At 41.2% G+C, this 17,037-nt stretch overlaps 1 protein-coding gene across 2 annotated transcripts in view; it reads right to left on the bottom strand.

Moving 5' to 3' along the window:
• The window catches only part of LOC145497630 (voltage-dependent calcium channel subunit alpha-2/delta-2-like), a 39,734-nt gene that overhangs the window by 2,531 nt on the left and 20,166 nt on the right, over positions 1–17,037 (bottom strand). For both annotated transcript variants that reach the window (XM_081477451.1, XM_081477450.1), the window contains exons 20-39: positions 15,468–15,527; positions 15,028–15,099; positions 14,442–14,506; positions 13,700–13,767; positions 13,209–13,260; positions 12,365–12,474; positions 11,199–11,286; positions 11,019–11,081; positions 9,437–9,660; positions 8,532–8,593; positions 8,405–8,425; positions 7,198–7,266; positions 6,993–7,063; positions 6,302–6,377; positions 4,576–4,628; positions 4,421–4,470; positions 3,038–3,130; positions 1,824–1,860; positions 1,089–1,201; positions 386–471 (exon numbers count right to left, since the gene is read on the bottom strand). In XM_081477451.1, the coding sequence (XP_081333577.1) occupies positions 386–471; positions 1,089–1,201; positions 1,824–1,860; positions 3,038–3,130; positions 4,421–4,470; positions 4,576–4,628; positions 6,302–6,377; positions 6,993–7,063; positions 7,198–7,266; positions 8,405–8,425; positions 8,532–8,593; positions 9,437–9,660; positions 11,019–11,081; positions 11,199–11,286; positions 12,365–12,474; positions 13,209–13,260; positions 13,700–13,767; positions 14,442–14,506; positions 15,028–15,099; positions 15,468–15,527 (1,533 nt within the window). The remainder of the gene's footprint in view (positions 1–385; positions 472–1,088; positions 1,202–1,823; positions 1,861–3,037; positions 3,131–4,420; positions 4,471–4,575; positions 4,629–6,301; positions 6,378–6,992; positions 7,064–7,197; positions 7,267–8,404; positions 8,426–8,531; positions 8,594–9,436; positions 9,661–11,018; positions 11,082–11,198; positions 11,287–12,364; positions 12,475–13,208; positions 13,261–13,699; positions 13,768–14,441; positions 14,507–15,027; positions 15,100–15,467; positions 15,528–17,037) is intronic.

Here is a 17,037-nt window from a genome sequence, read left to right as displayed (position 1 = left end):
TGAGACAAGAAACTTAAGACCATACTGCAAAAAACATCCACTCAGGAGCTAATCAGTCTTTCTTTTATCAAATGCCGGACGTCGCTTATCTCTTAACAAGTGCACAGAGGAGTGTAACATCATTAAGTGTCGGAAAGACGGGTTGCAATGTTTGTAAATGCGGGTGGTTTCATTAACATTTCAGCTGGAGGGCAATTGGTTTTCATAGGAAGGCAAAACTTTTTGAACTTATCTTCTTTGCAGCAAAAGCTCCTCTCTAGATAGTCAAAGCAGGCGGGCAAAATCATCCCCACAGCCGGTCTATTTGCTCGGTGTCCGGCCCTTAATGAAACTCTTGGACTATCACTACTATGCGGGGTTTAGCTTGTTTCCATGGTTATCGTACCTCTTCATGCATGTCATCACAAGGAGACTTGAATTCCGGCGGCTTCCTGTAAGACACGTTACTTGGGACTGGCACACTGGGCAGAACTGTACCGTGAAACAACTGGTTAAGGAACTCGAACAAAAGAACAATCAAAGACCAGGCCAGCCCCGATACAGACCAAAAAAAAAAAACATCGCGACGTGAAGAAATCAAAGGCCCTATGCCTGGGCTGCCTCGTGTCACTTGTTTAGTGCGAAGAAATCCACTGCCAAACCAAACAAGTGTAATGTAAGCGTAACGCTAGATCAAGTAGACTGGATATATTTTCACTTCAGTTAATTTTACGAATAAAATTCGTTCTGCCTCGATCTGGCCCAAAGTTACCCTTATTGACAATCAATATACTTGTGATTCATACCTGTGTGCTTATTCTCAGAAAGTGCGCATTACAGTATATGATAGTTTTTCATCGGCTCATTGTGATCTCTGCATTTCTCTCTGCTACGGTTATATTTAGTACTTTGGGACTTCAGTATTTACAACCCATCCTACAACAGACTGTCAAAGTTTAAAATTCCATTTCAGGAACGTTAACACGACTCAGTTAATTTTAAGCTCAAATCTGTTGTTAGTTGCTTTTTTTTCATGGATTGAAATTATACTGTTAACTTACATCGCGACACTTCTAAGTTTAGAAACAAAAGTCACATAAAAAGGATACTATCTTCTGCTTTAGTTGTGAGCTTCGTGTTTTCATTCTCCTCGCAGCACCGTCTCCGCTTTACCATCACCACTCGAAGATTGGTGCCCTCAACTGCCGCCATGAACACAGGCCTAAAAACAGCAACAAACGCTTATGCCTAGGGCCTCACAGGAGGGCCTCACAGGTGAGTCGCAAGAACGAGCCAAGTGCAAGAATAAGAAGCGTTCGTCGGCTCGTTCTCGTGTGAGGCCCTTGTAAAGGAGTACCGTTCGGCATGGGTTGGTCGGGTTCGGATTGTTCTCGCCTTGTTTCCAGGTTTCCTTTTCTTTCCCTGCTCAGAAACCAAGATTTCGAGAAGACAATCATTGGTTTGACACTCGCAGGAATGTCAAGTGTCTTCTTCACTTGTTAAACCAAAGTTGTCTTCTCCTATTTATTTGAACGCGGGTCCAGTAGCTAACACTTATGGCGTGAGTCACTATTAATTTCAAGACTTTAGAGGTACACAAAAACACAAATGACAAAACCCAGTAAATGATCCACTTCGATTTACGAGCCACTTATACTGGCCTCTAACCTGAGAATCAGGCTTTTCCAAAGGTAAGGGGAGGGGGAGGGGGAGGAAAAAACAAGAGAAAGCTTCACTCGTCTTCCCATCTCCTCCTCTCTTAGGAATGCTTGATACTCAGACTAACTGGCTATAGACCTAAACACACATAAACTAGGAAACACAAATCACCAACCGCATCTTACCATTCACAATTGTCGCCATCCAAACAATTCAACTCCTCTAGGAAAGGTGAGAAAAGAAAGAATTGTTTAACATTAACATGTGCTGATATAAAAGCCTTGTGATCAACATCATATTTCTTCTTCTAATTTCAACACACAATCAGGCAAACAAGTTACGAGAATTAAGGACTGAAATTATCTGCATTTAAATTCTCGCAAATAATACCATAAGAAATATCAGATCAGTAGAGGGACTATGTAAAAAATAATTAACTGAGACGAGAAACATGTAGAGTAGACAGCGTGGCCGAGAGGTTAGGGCGCCAGACTTGAAATCTACAGGTCGCGGGTTCAAGTCCCACTCTGACCACCACTAAAGCTGGCGCTGTTTCTCGGTAGACCCTAGTTCAACTCCTCGGTCATGCTTGTAAATAGCCAACTGGTCTGCCTCCCGCCAGTTGGGATTTTTAAGCCTATTATAATAGTTGATATATTTATTTTTCAGTTTAACTGACATGCCTGTGAACTAGTTCGGTGTAGCGAGGTACATTGACCACCATAAACAACGTTTTAATTTTTTTGAACGTGTTGGTTCGGTTTGATAATGTTTGAGAGCGGAAACGCCTACAAACTTTGTGCCAAACATGTTCATCCTCGCTACAAACGCAACAAAGCAAAGTGTTCGTCATGGCCGAGAATTTAAATCGTGTTAACTAATTCGACCTGCTTTATTTTACCTGGGAGAACGGGTCCACTTTATTCCACTGTTTATAAACAATTATTGGATGAGGCTTTTGTGATATCCAGAATAATCAAGGTCGAGGTCGGGGTTATCAAAAGGCCAGAAGCCGAAGACTGAGGCTGATAACCCTTACCGGGACCTTGATTATTCTGGATGTCACAAAACCGAATCTAATGACGAGTCTAATAACGAAAAACAAAAAGGGCACGACAGTCATGTTTTTGCTTCTCCACTGACGGTAAGCTACACAAAGCGCGCGAACTTGACATGATTACCCTTAGAAATCATGCACCGCGGTCATACACGACATGATTACCCGTGACCTTGAGTGTCCTGGACATGATTATTGTATAATCTGCAGTTATATGACGTCACAGGTGCTGATTTCGAAAATTCACTGTACGTTTTCGGCTAGTCCGAAAAGAGATAGTGAGTTCAATGTATAATAATCACTTTTATCACTACGCTGGTTTGAGTAAACAACACCCCTCACCAGGATTATGGATCGTTCGATTTTCCCAGTCTCCTTTATAAAACCTCAATTGCTGGTGGCACGGGACTGTCTGCTCTTCATCTGCTGCTAGGGCTAAATCAAACAAGGATTAAATATTTAAGCAAATAGAGCAGTTTTTCCTCCGTGTTTACATAGCCTCGTCTAAACACGAGGAGGGTTCGGAGAATTCGAAACACTTATGCAAACCCGGGACACAGTCGGGGGTTTGCATAATAAAATAATGAGTTGAAAGCATGGATTAATTTAAAATCCAAACGTCCTCCGATCGCCATATCGGCCGCCATATTGGCCAGAAGTCTGGCACTATTAATAAAGCACGCCGTAGATTCAAGATGGCAACGAAAACGCAAACATTCTGCGTTTCTTTTTATCATCGCGCCAATTGGACAAGTAATATTTTAGTGGGAGCAACTGAAAACTGAAATGTACTGGCCCACTGGGCAACTGGATTTCAAAATACCTTTCCTGCCCTGGACACTGCTAACTCAACCACAACATGCTCTTTAATACCCTAAAATTCTCATTTAATCAAATTCTCATTAAATTCCCACTCTCTCATTTATAAACAAATTCGCCGACAATATCTTTTTAACCCAACCAATTTATATAAATAGCGTTTCTATGGGGCACGAGATAAAAAAAAGTGTTGGTTGGAAAATAATTAACAATTATTCCATGAAACCGCGTTGGATATGAAGTGATAAATAACCAACGAGCGCGTAGCGCGAGTTGGTTATGATCACTTCATATCCAACAAGGTCGAATGGAATAATTGTTTTAGTATATTCTTAATCGGGTTTTTGCCGCCGATTTTTATTTCAACAATTTTACAGAGCGGAAAATTTTTAAACTTGGCGCACTGTTTTCCATATAAGGTAAAACTCCGACTAATGGCTCATAGTCGGAGTTTTTGAGCCAATCAGAGAGCTAGAAATGCAATAGTCGGAGCTGAGAATATACTAACACCTATTATTATTCAACTTTCATACACAGTACGAATTCCGATTTTCTGATAGGCTGATTTGTACCACGTAATACTGGGTTGTGACGAGACAACCACCTTGACGTCAATATCGTGGTGTAATAGCCGCGGTGTAAATTCAACACACCACTGTCATTACACCATGGCTTCGACTGACTCAAATATAGTGATTTCAATGCAGTGTATTCAATTTGAATAATAAAAATGTTAACGCACTCATTGCTCGTGAATTATTGGGATTTACCTGTACTCGTTCATTGTTAGTGAACTCGTGCAAGTAAAACCCGATAATTCACTCCCTGAGTGCGTTAACCTGAAAATAATTCGAAACACAAATTTAAAGAAAAAAACCCGAAGAAAAACATTGGGAATTGACTTACCTGTATTGCCCCGAGAGAAGAAACTGTAAATGTTGAATTGCATCAGAGACCTGGGGAAGTAAATGTAATCAGACGAGAAATTTCACAATCAGGATAGGGTACAAGGCGCAATCGAGTGCCAACTTGTTTTATTATTCAAACTATATTCTGCTTACCAGAAGACGGTCTGAGTCCAGAACTGTACATAAGATGTCACCGCAAAGAGAGGCTAACCAAAAAAACAAACAAACAAACAAACAAACAAGACAAAAACAGTCAGTCTACTGCGTGTGCAATAACCTTATTCCTCAAGAGCTTGCGAGAGTTCCCATCTCACGCTCAGTCAGTAACTACAATACTCCTACAAGTGAATATATGAAAGATCATATATTTGAACTGCGGAGAAAGATATGAAGATATGATTAATCATCGCAATTATACACACAACTTAAGCAGTTGTGAAATTAAAGCCTGAAAAAATTCAGGCCTGAACTGGATTAACCTCTACGATATCGGAGCAGTGCTATACAATGATATGTCTTCATATCTTTCTCCGCAGTTCAAATATATGATATTTCATATATTCACTTTGTATTGTTCACCATCTACGGGTATATTACGAACTCACAATGCGACCAGCTCCCAGTTGGCTTGATAGCTCAGTTGGTAGAGCACTACACCGGTATCGCAGAGGTCATGGGTTCGAATCCCGTTCAAGCCTGCATTTTTTTCAGGCTTTAATTTCACAACTGCTTAACCCTTTGAATACCAAACTTTCGCCAAAAAATACCGTTTTTAACCGTTTAGTCAGGTTTTTTAGCTGCCGTGACGCTACATAAGCCTAAGTTTTGCTAAGAAAGCTTTTTTTACTAAAAGGAGAGATTTTTCGAGGATTAGGCACAAAATTGAGCAAAATTTCAATTCCGGGCATGCGCATAAGCCAAAATTTGGCCTTTTTTTCTTCGGCCATTAACAGTTCTCAATTTTGTTTGTTGCGCCTTTCCTTTCTGTTTTTCTCGGCCCTTTTACACTGGCTACCTTTTGCGTTGTATGTTCTTTCTGGCTGCCGTGAAAATTGGATGTTAATTACGGGCGAAGCCTAGAAATGGACCTTGATCAATCATTGGCGTAGTGGACCATTTTACCACCGTTTTTGCACCAAAACTGATAACGTTGTTTTTCGATCTGCGACGTCGGAATGTCGTCGATATCTAAACCTGACCATTGTGCGGAAAGGCCTAGCCTAGTACTACAATCTGCTCATCAAGAAAATCTGATTACATTTAAATTGATGACGTCACAAGTGGTACAAAGAGCACGACCATTAAGTGGCCGTATATGGCCACTTGGGCATCAAAGGGTTAAGTTGTGTATATAACTGCGATGATCAACCATCTTTATACAATCCTCATGTTAGCCACAATTCCAGTTCCCTTTTTTTTTCTCAAACGGGAAATATAAAATCTCCTTACGGACGAACCATTATTTTTTGAGGGGGGGGGGAGGGGGGAGGCGGGTAGGGGGTTGGGCAATTACCAAAAAAAGAGGATCGTGCAAGGGGAACCATGGCCAAAATAAATCGAGCAAGTGTTTTCTTTCCAGGTCCTGTTTCTTGACGTTTAAAATTAAAACAATTCTTGCACAAGCTCAGTATTGCCCACCAAAAAGAACATGCACCACCTAAAGGTGAGTAAAAGAATTTCATTCCCCAGAAAATGGCTCACCAACCCCCCCCCCCCCCCCCCGCCCGCTTCCTCCTAAAAAAAGATGGTCCATCCCTTACAGCTCCTAGTTGATGGGTTCCCATATTGTTGGGAGAACTGAGAGAACTTAACTTCTCCTAACCGTCGCTGCATTAAATCTAAGAGGACAGTAAAGAGATTTCAATGTTGATCGCCTTACGTTCAGAAGCGTCCTTGCACTGGACGATCCTTGCTCTGGTTTCTTGCATTGTCCTTGCACATTGGTAAAAGTCAGTCTGCAGGAAAAAAAAAAAAAAAAACACAACAAGAGATCCATTCAACATAGCGTTAAAACCATGGAGCTCGGACTGAATTTATTTGTTTAACGATTTCACGGTTTTCAATAAGATCTGCCCGCCTTCCTGCTTGTGGGATCGATAGATCTTCAACTAAAAGTTAGTCGGAGAATAGGGCCTGTCCACTATACGTTGGAGGAATTTGAAAACGGCGCTTTCACTCTGAAAACGCCTGGAATTTTTTCCGTCCACGCTACTCCGGAGAGATTTGAAAACGGAACTATGACAGGTCATTTTGGATCTGTGCTTGAGAAAAACTCGGCCAGGAATATCTCACTGATATCGTGATGTCATCGTTTTCGAAAAGCTTCGTTTTCAAAATGTTCTCCGTCCACACGAAAACGCAAAGACCGTGTTTTCAAATTCCTCCGGCTTGAAGAACGTTTTCGAAAAGCTCCGTTTTCGTGACGGATTGGTGTGAACGGTAGATTAACCGTAAAAATAAAGCTGCGTTATCAAATTCCTTCGGAGTAGTGTGGACGGGGCCTTGGAGTTGAATGATCCCAGTCAAAGATGATTGAAGTTCGACATATTAACCGGAGAGGGGCAACTCACTCATCAAAGAGGCTCTTGTTCAGGAATTCTTTCAGCACTGCTCCTTCCCACAAGCCAAAGAACTTACCAACCTGTTACACAAGATAATTGAGAAAAACAAGAATTGAAATGACTTATCCAGACCCTTAGTTGTAAAGTTTTCATTTGGTCCGTCACGCAATCTTAAGAAGTGCTTCGTGACAACGGTAAGAGTATCAGTTTATACCTCTGTATCGTCTGGTTGATTTGTCGCAAGTATGAAACCATCATCATCGATAAGTCGGCAGAAGCAATCCTGTAACGCAAGATAAAAACAAAATGTCACGGGATTGATCATTTCTTCCTCAACGGTTCAATCCGACAACACATTTACTCGCTTTCGTAAACATCGTTACGTTCGCGTGCAGCTTCCGCACACCCTTCAGCACACGTAGAAAGCTTTTGCTATCTCAGGATTTCCTCCCACAGTTTTTGATCAACGGCACACCGGATCGTAACTAAGGATGCGTGAAAATTTTGGAAAGAACCTCTAAGATGAACCAAGATCCTGTGTTGTGGGTGTGGCTTGAAATTTTTTTCTATCCCTAGGAAGAACCAATTCTAAAACAACACAATTCTCCTGTCATATTTTTTTGGTTCAGTATCCTAAAAGGCACCGCAAAAGCTCCCGCTGTGGACCTTACGAGGCTGAACACCCTAACAGAGACCAACAGGTTAGGTTAGGGGTGCTTACCACTTACAAAAACCATCCGGTTGGAAATTTCAGGCATAAACATTAAACAATTAAATTGAACATTGCGGGAGAGGGAATCGCTATAAAGTATATCCACATCAGCTAGAGAGACTTATAAGAGCAGAAAAATAGCATCAACCCAAATCACAGCCCATATTTTCTGAAGCTTCCCACACGGAATGGCGCGAACCATTTGATTTTCCAACTGGAATTTCCGGTTTTCCCATGTAAATGGTAAGTACCCTAGGTTAAACCCTTAAAAGGTAAGACGACCACCCCAGTCCTTTTTACATGGGATTTCCTCGAGTTGGTCACGGTAACTTGAAAGTAAAGTTGTAGCTCGGTTTTCTTTGCTTGTGTTTCAATTGTACACAGTTTTTAGCGAACATATCATTCTTATGATTGCAGCGAATCGTTCAGGCGCTCAATTGTTCAGACCTTCAGAAGTTACTCAGATATTTGAGTTTCGTGAATTAAATGTGTGTTAACCTGAGTTATACGAGTTATATTACTGGTTCGGCCCAGAGTAGTTTGCCACTACGTAGACTAAGAATTAATTTCTTTTCATCCCAACACAAGGTATGCAACGTTTCGTAGTTTAAAAACGTCGCAATGAAATGCAAAACCCGGATGGCCAGATGGCAATTTTAAATGCAACTCAAGGCATTACACTAAACAATCACTAAAGAGAGTATCTCACCTCCGAGCTATTGCATTTATTCTGTAAAAAAAAAAAAAAAACAAATATAAAAAACTTTTAATAAATTGAATCTTCCAGTAAGACTAAAATGTTTTCTAAAACCAAACAGAAAATATTGCTACATTACTTGGGCAATGGCTTCTAAGAATGTTTCTTTCATTTTTTCCTGATCAAACCGCATTCCAGCCACTGTAGATAATTAACAGAAAGTAAAACTGAGTTGGTGCTTTCCATGAATATGAAGAGATGTCCATCCATCCGTCCGTCCGTCCGTCCATCTGTGTGTCTGTCTCTCTATCTCTCCGCCTGCCTGCCTGTCTGTCTGTCTGTCCGTCTGTCTGTCTGTCCGTCTCTCTGTCTGTCTGTCTCTCTGTCTGTCTGTCTCTCTGTCTATCTCTCTGTCTGTCTGTCTGCCTGTCTGTCCGTCTGTCCGTCTGTCTGTCTGCTTGTCTATATGCGTTTCTATTTATTTGTTTGTGCAGACTATATACTAGACTGAAAGAATAAGTGTGACCATATTTACACTGTAGTTTAAGTACGAAATTGAACGGAAAAATACATTGGAAGGAAGATTTCTAGGCCAATTTCTTCCAAACGTTAAAATAAACAAACGTCTTTCTGCAGCACATCAAAAGAAGGTAGGTAAAAGATAAACCCAAGTGGCTCATCAGGCCGAAGCTTATCCCCGTTTCTGTAGCATGAAGAGACTAGGAGTATTTCTACTCCCGCCTGGATGGGATACTAGTCCATCGTAGGGTTACCCCCCAGCACTAAGTTCGTCGGTACCCATTTATACACACGGGTGGAGAGAGGCACTGTGAGAGTAAAGTGTCTTGCCCAAGAACACAACACAATGTCCCTGGCCAGAGCTCGAACCCGGACCGCTCCACGCAGAGACGAAGTGCACTAACCATGGGCCCACTGCGCCTCCAGGAAAAAATTAAGGTTACTGATTTTTCCCAAGAACTTTGTCTAAAGAATAACTAGCCATAAAAGAACATTTCAACAAACATGTCATCCGCCATAACTTACCTGCAGCAACAACACTGTTTGCACCTTTCTTTACGACAACAGGGGAACTGGCAGTGATCATTATAGTCTCGTTGACTTCAGCTTGGTAATCCGAAGAACTCATACTGAAGGGCGTGGAGAAAACAATAGTCTGGTTGTCTCCCTTTCCCTTGTTAGCGTACTGCGCAGCTTGGGTGTAAAACTGTTCCTTGATGTAATCCCGGCTTGGAAATGGTGTTGTTGATCTGGAAGAAAAAGGAAAAATGAAAAGATTGTGGAATTCAGGCCCGCAGAATGTCCAAGCTGACTTCAGCACATACAGCCTTACAGCCAATCACTAGTACTTTGAGTTACTTCAAATGGTTACAATTCACCTCTGCAGCATGACCGTCTCTCGTTTAAGAGAAAAACGGTCTTTTCCTCTTTTAAGGTCCCATCCACACTACGCCCAGCGAAGAAGTCTGAAAACGCAGCTTTATTTCTACGGTTAGGCCTACCGTCCACACTAATCCGTCACGAAAACGGAGCTTTTCTAAAATTTTCTTCGAACTGGGGGAATTTGAAAACTCCGGCTTTGCGTTTTAGTGTGGACGGACGGAAAACATTTTGAAAACCGTGACGGAGTTTTTCGAAAACGATGACGTCACGATAATCACGTGATTTCCCCGGTCCGAGTTTTCCTCAAACACAAATCCAAAATGACCGCTGACTGTTGCGTTTTTAAATTGCTCAGTCGCGGTGTGTATGGAAAACATTTGATGCGTTTTCAGAGTGAAAACGCCGTTTTCAAATTTCTCCGACGCAGTGTGGATGGAAAACATTTGATGCGTTTTCAGAGTGAAAACGCTGTTTTTAAGCATAGTGTGGACGGGGCGTAACGCAAGATGCTTTCTCGAGCAAATTAACATTCCATAGATAAAACAGGAGACGTTACACTGACGTCAAATGACGTCATCGTGCAAATCTTCTCTTGAAAACATCTCGTCATCTACAGAATTGTTCATAGTTTCCGGTTCCGTTTGAATTCTATATTCAGTACTATAACATAACTAAAGCAAAGCGCGCGCTCTGATTGGTTAATTTAGCGTCTACTATTTGCCCATGGGTGTACGCTGCTGATGTGTGTGCTAATGTTTACAAAGCAAATCTTTTGACAGACATTGTTTCCAAAGTAATGGCCGACGTCCTTCTACCAGGAATGCGAAACTGTCTTCACAGTTGTCTGAAGATGAAACTTCATCGAGTTACTGGTGTGCAGTCGGTTGTCATGAATGAATTTTCGTGCGCTTGTTTTCTTTTGTCATGTAAGACTACACGAACACTTTTTTTGTGATGTAGCTCAATAAAAGGACTTCTGTTGTTCCAGTGTCTCAATGTTATGTTATAAAACAAATGGTAAACGCCATAGCGTGCACTATTGAGTTATGGATGCGCTTGGGAGGTTTGCTTAGCACTCAAGAAGCTAGAGTCGCACGAGGCTATCGCCTCGTGCGACTCTTACGCTTCTTTCGTGCTTTGCAACCTCCCGCGTGCATCCACAACTCAATAGTGCACGCTATGGCGTTTACCATTTGTTAATTTATCAACTGACATTCATACTTACTCAGTATTCAGCAATCTCATAATGCCTCCGTGTGTTCCAGCAAATACACTGTAAATTTTATTCCTTCATAGTAGAGATGACAATGTAAGTAAAAAATATCAAGGAAGATCCAGTAAAATTCAAGAGAAATAACGGATACTTTTTGTAAAAGGTATTAATACAAAGTAACATGAATCTTACTTCCTGTTGTAGTTCGCATTCCATTTCTCAGCAACTTTCTTTGTTACATTTGCATCAAAAAACAAATTTTTGAGCTTAGTTTTATCACCTGATGCAAAAACAAGACAAAAAAGAACACCATGAGAATTTCCTTCAAAGTGATACACGGCTTGTAAAGCCTAAGGCAAGTGCGAAAAAAACTTGTTTATCATAAACTGCTGGCAGTGTGTTTTTCTGTCGAAATTCAGCAGGGGTTACGAGGCGAGGCGCTCTAGCCCAAAGTGGAATGGGACGAGACATGGGCGCGCCATACCGCCCTTGTCCCGCCTTCTTCCCTACTCGGCCACCGCCATACCGCCCTTTTGCGTTCGCGATGACTAAACGCTAGTCTAAGTGACCCTTAAAAAAACGGCTGCCAGCAGGCTAGTTTATCATGATTTTATGTGCATACGCTGACCAAAAGCATAGAGTATTTGCGTCACGGAACACGTCACGTCATCTCACGCATTTCAGAAGCATGGGGTGACACCATCAGGCAATGGGCCAGTTTCTATTATGGCGCCGAAGCTGAAGGGACTACAAAGAAGTAAATGGTTATTCATCCCTCAATCAGAGTGTGATTTCTTTTGTATAGTCCCCTTAACTTCTAAGTCATATTAGGCGGCAAACGCTATGTAACAAGGACCTGAGCCAGATTGTTTAAGGGTTCGATTGTTTAATTGTTTAATTGTTTAAGGGAGGGCCACGAGTTTATCAGTCAATGACTGTAAAGTGTTTTTACCCTCATTAAATAAAGTTACTTACTTACTTACTTACTTACTTACTTACTTATTAGACATTTCACCAAAACCAGGTCGGCTTACTTGCGGTTAGTTCCACTCGGGTTTGCTCGCGGAAAAGCTATCATTTTGTGGTCTGGGCGACAATGGATAAAAATTTGGGTTCTTTGCACTCAGCACTCGGTTGGTGTAGTGGTCGAATTTCCCAGGTTCGATCGACTCCTAGTGGACTCCCGATGTCCGCATGATTAACAAAAATTATTTCTTTCTCTTGATTTAAAATATAAAAAGCACAAATTGTGGAATGCCTTCATGTTAAATAACTTTACGTGTGCACTTCGGTTCGGGTCCTTGTTAACTGAGATGACCGAAATAATGGCAGCACATGAAACAACTGGTAAAACCTACAGTGATTTTCACGATTCTTGTCTTTGATGATGTCTGTAGCATTGGCATAAGCTGGCTGGTATACCGGAGTTGTGCTTTCAGCTGCGACTGGCGTGTCTGGACAGATTTCCCTGATAGGACAGAAAAAGTACAACTTAAACTAACCAACAAACAAATGCGACGGTTCATCTACAAAAGTTTTCATTTGAAAGTTGAAAGTAAGACGCGTTCAAGTTTGTTTTGCGTTTGTACGCTAACTGACCGGCTTAAAAAAACCCTTGCACCAACTTTTCGACCAATCAGAAGTAAGACCAAGACCACTTGTGACTTGCTCCCATCCGTTTTCCCGCGCTTCGAGCCAGCTTCATGTATTTGCTTGGGAGTTTCGATTGGTTCAGTGGATTATTAGTGTTCGTTGGCTTTGGTGTTACAACAGTCAATTGAAAACCGCTCAAAGCAATCTTCCCAAGTTGATCACTTTCTTTAATCTCATCACTTGTCTACTTTACATAGTCGACAAGTGATCAGTCTCCTTCGCTTTCAGCGAACATTAAAATTTTTCGCGAGTGCTGTAATCGGAAAATTCGAATCTCCCTCGTGCATTGCAAGTCATTGTTTTCGACAATCCAGGGATTGGCACAAATTGCCTCAGTTGCAAGGCAAGGCCAACAATAGTTATTGTTTTCAAATTTGATCCGTATTTCTTGATACGATTAGGAAATAGGATGATGGGGTGCAGAAGTCTAACCTCAACGTAGAAGGTTATCTTATATGCACGCTTCGCTTCCTTTCTAACCTACTTCCAAACTAAGGATATGACCCCTGAAGAGTGTTACTGTTATGACATCTTGCACAAAATTCTCACCAAGGAGCAACTATCACGTCCTCGTCGTTATTTGTGCTCTTTAACAACTCATCTAAAAAGGCAAATAAACAGATAAACATTAGCCAGTAATGCAAGCGTATTTTCGCGAGCAAGCGCAGTTTTATCAAGCGAGCGCCATCTTGGATTTAACCTCGGAAGGAGGTTGGGGAGAGACGAAAAGGCGTCAGAGAGAGTAGGGCTGTGGCTGAAAGAAGAGTAAAGGGGAGGGGAAAGAAAAATACTACAACATTTTGTTGTTGTTGTTGGTTTTTTTTTTTTTTTTCCTTCTTCCGTCTCCACACCCTCCTACTATTCCCAAGCCAAAATGGCGGCGAATTTACTCGGGGCAATCTACTCGATCGCGAGCTAAAACCGATAACTCGCGAAAACACGGAAAACGCCTGCACTGTAGGCTAGATAAATATCAGCCCACCTCTTGGTGACAAAAATAGAACCAAACATGAACAACAATAAAACAAAAATAAACATACCATCCAAGGCTGAAAAGTCCGAGGCATTAAGTGCATACAGACCGAGCTCTGGAATGGCAACAGCAGCACTGCAACAACAAGCATTCAAAAGCCATTAGTTTTCCTCGATAAAAACAGAATAGAATTCTCCGTTTACATACGTTTGCCATATCTGCTTACTTTCTCGCTGAATGCAACTTGTTTTACCATTAGCTCTTCCCCCTTCACATCAAGCATTTGGTGTGAAGGTGCATGAAAAAGCGTTCCTAAGCCTTGTCCAAACAGGAAATATTGGGTGACCAAACATAATCAAACATTGTTTGGTGACCAAACATGTTGATGCTGAACTGAGTGGCCAAACGGTATCAAACATGTTTGAACGAACGAAACGTTTTGCAATGTTTTATCAAATGTTTGACGTCGTTCAAATTTTATCAAACACAATCAAACAAGGTGTCCAAACGGGAAAATGTTTGGTCACGAAACAATGTTTGATTCTGCCGGTTTGATCGCCAAATATTTCTCGTTTTGACAGGGCCATAGCCTAATGAATGCGATCGTATTATTTCTCCTTCATGCACCAGTCACTGACAAACCAAGCAAAATAAAAAAATCAGAAATAAAGATGCCGAGCCTAGTGTAACCCAGTGTCAAAATCCAAGCTCTCGGCTTTTGAATATGCTCATCTATAACCTTACGGTGATTCTAGAGATAACTTTACAAGTACTTTATTAATTAAGGAAGAAAGGAAAACACAGCTTACCTGAAAGATGTATTGACCACAGGATTGTAGAAGTAATGGAATTTATCAGGAAAGCTTAGCCTATGCTGTGAAGATTCCAGACAGAACTAATTAATGCCACGTCATTCCCATTCCTTATGACTCTTGCACTGAGCATGTTTAAAAGTTAAAAAATGTTCAGGATTTAAAACTGCTGGTAGTATACTTGTGCAAAAAAGTACACAAAAATTAACTTTGTTTATACAACATTTGTGTTGGTTTAAAGCTAGAAGTTGGTTGACAGCCTATTTAAAAATATTCACGAGCAGCTATTTTTGAAATACTGGTTATCAAGAAAAGGCCCAGAGTCTTAGAACGACCACATCGCCATTCCACAGGTCGACAGATGTTTGGTGCGTGCGTGAATCTTAAGCTACGATTACGACTAGCCGAATCATCTTTTAGAAGGCTGACCAGTCGGCGAATATGTAGCCATGAAGTTGATTCGGGATCAACAAACACAACCGGTCTAGTGACAAGGAAGATTTTATCCCAGGGTATCCCGATTTTAGGTCTAGAGCCCTATCAAGTGCACCCTATCCAATCGGTTGGTTTACGGTTGGCTTACCTTATCTGCAAATAACAACCGGTTTCTAAATGGCATCTGTCCAGGCGACCTGTCAATCATCTCCCGCATTAGCTGAAACACAAATTACATAGTCAAGTATGTAAAAATTAACATAAATATTTAACATCCTTCAACACGACAACTCAATTTCTAATGAAACAGCCCAACACGAAATACTTCCTTTGTAACCTTACAACACCCCACTAGCTCCAATAATGGTCTAATTATTTTGACCAGCAGGGTCTTAAAAACAGCGGTAAAATGTCGGTTCAATACGTCACTTTATTAAATTAAGTGGAAAAAACGCAAAATTTCAACTGGAGCACCATAAAAGCTTCTGACAAAATTTAAACCCTGGTGCAAAGCTGCGCAAATACAAGTCAGTCGACATATCCAGCCCAGGTTACCAGGGGAAAGAAAATAAATGATATTCATTTTACCTTGCGGGCTTCTTCACCATTGTATTCCAGTTCATTCAGAGCAATGTTGGGTGGGTCTTTCTATTAAATGACAAAATCAGACACAAGTTACACAATCATTTGTAAAGGGTATCACTGACATTTTTCCCTTGAAGTCTGCCAGTTGATCAATTCGTCAGTGCCACATTACATGATTAACTCAGTGGCGGATCCAGACTTTGAGCTAAGGGGAGGGCCCGGTTTAGTTTTACTTGCCCTGCCGGCTTTTCTGCGTTCAGTCATTTCTTCTTTTTTCACCCAAAATAAGGGGGGGCCCAGGCCCGGGCCCCCCGGGCCCCTCCCCTAGATCCGCCACTGTAACTGTTAATAATAATTATTATTTAAGGTTGAAGTTAATCTTGTGTACACAGCCGTGTACGCATCATCTCAGACACCATGCAGGCTTCATAGGACGAATGTTCAAGCGCTTTTCAAGATCAGGGCATTGTTTTTTGATACTAACAAATATCCACTGTGACCTAAAATCAAATAATTTATCTATCTAGGTGATCTAGCCCTGACCCACTCAGTCAACAAGCTCATTACAACCTTTCAGTCTTATGATCAAGATCCAAATTCTCTGAACTCTTTCCATAAATTTCCAATAGTTCTTCCTGGGAGAAATGAGTATTTAATCAAGACATCTTACTGGAAGTGATCACATTAATCATTGCCAAGGAAAAATAAATGAAAAGGAACTACCGAGCACAGGAACATAAGAATGAAGACATCATCTTTGAGTTGATCATTTAATATAACATTCCACAGGGGCGACTCCCATATAAAAAGAACAGGGGTGCTTGTTGTATGTTTCAGGATATAAAAAGTAGTTTTGGTAACTCTTAGGGTGATCAGCCTAAAAAGGTCCATGGTGAGAGATAGTGGAAGCTTTTGCGGTACCTTTTAGGGTATTGAGCCGAAAAAAAACACACACACACATGACAAGAGATAATGTTGTTTAAGAGTTAGTACCTCTAAAGAGTGAACAAAATTTCAAGCCACGCCCACAAAGGAGGATCTTGGTACCTCTTAGGGGTTATTTTCAAAATTTCCAACAAGCACCCCTGTCCTTTTTATATGGGACTCCCCACCCCCAGGATAACAATATCAACACCTGTCCCCTTGACAATGCTGTAAGGAGAATTAAATTTTGATCATTCTTGCAAGGGGAGGGAGGAGAAAGGTTCACGCACAACTACAGCTACTTGCCAGGAGTGAATCCTGCGGGGCACACTTACAACTTTTTTATCAGCCAATTTTGCTCCTTTTGGTGGCTCGCAATATTTCCTTACCCACTTCAGCACAAAAGCAACAAAAAAAGAAAAAAGAAAATAAACTGCAGCAATAGAGTGAAAAATGAAGAACCAGGCATTAACAGTGAGAGTGTTTAGCTATGATTAGGTCTGAAGCATGCAGTAGGATGATTAGCATGATTATAAACCTGCATTGTGTGACGTGTACCATGTGGCCTCATGTCCCACCAGCGACAATGAGGATGAGTGTGCGAGTGTGTGACACCATTATTTTGTACATGATTGTTATAACACGGTAC

The sequence above is a fragment of the Orbicella franksi genome, chromosome 9 (assembly GCF_964199315.1).
Source record: "Orbicella franksi chromosome 9, jaOrbFran1.1, whole genome shotgun sequence".
Taxonomy (NCBI): domain Eukaryota; kingdom Metazoa; phylum Cnidaria; class Anthozoa; order Scleractinia; family Merulinidae; genus Orbicella; species Orbicella franksi.
This window is presented reverse-complemented; position numbering and strand designations above follow the sequence as displayed.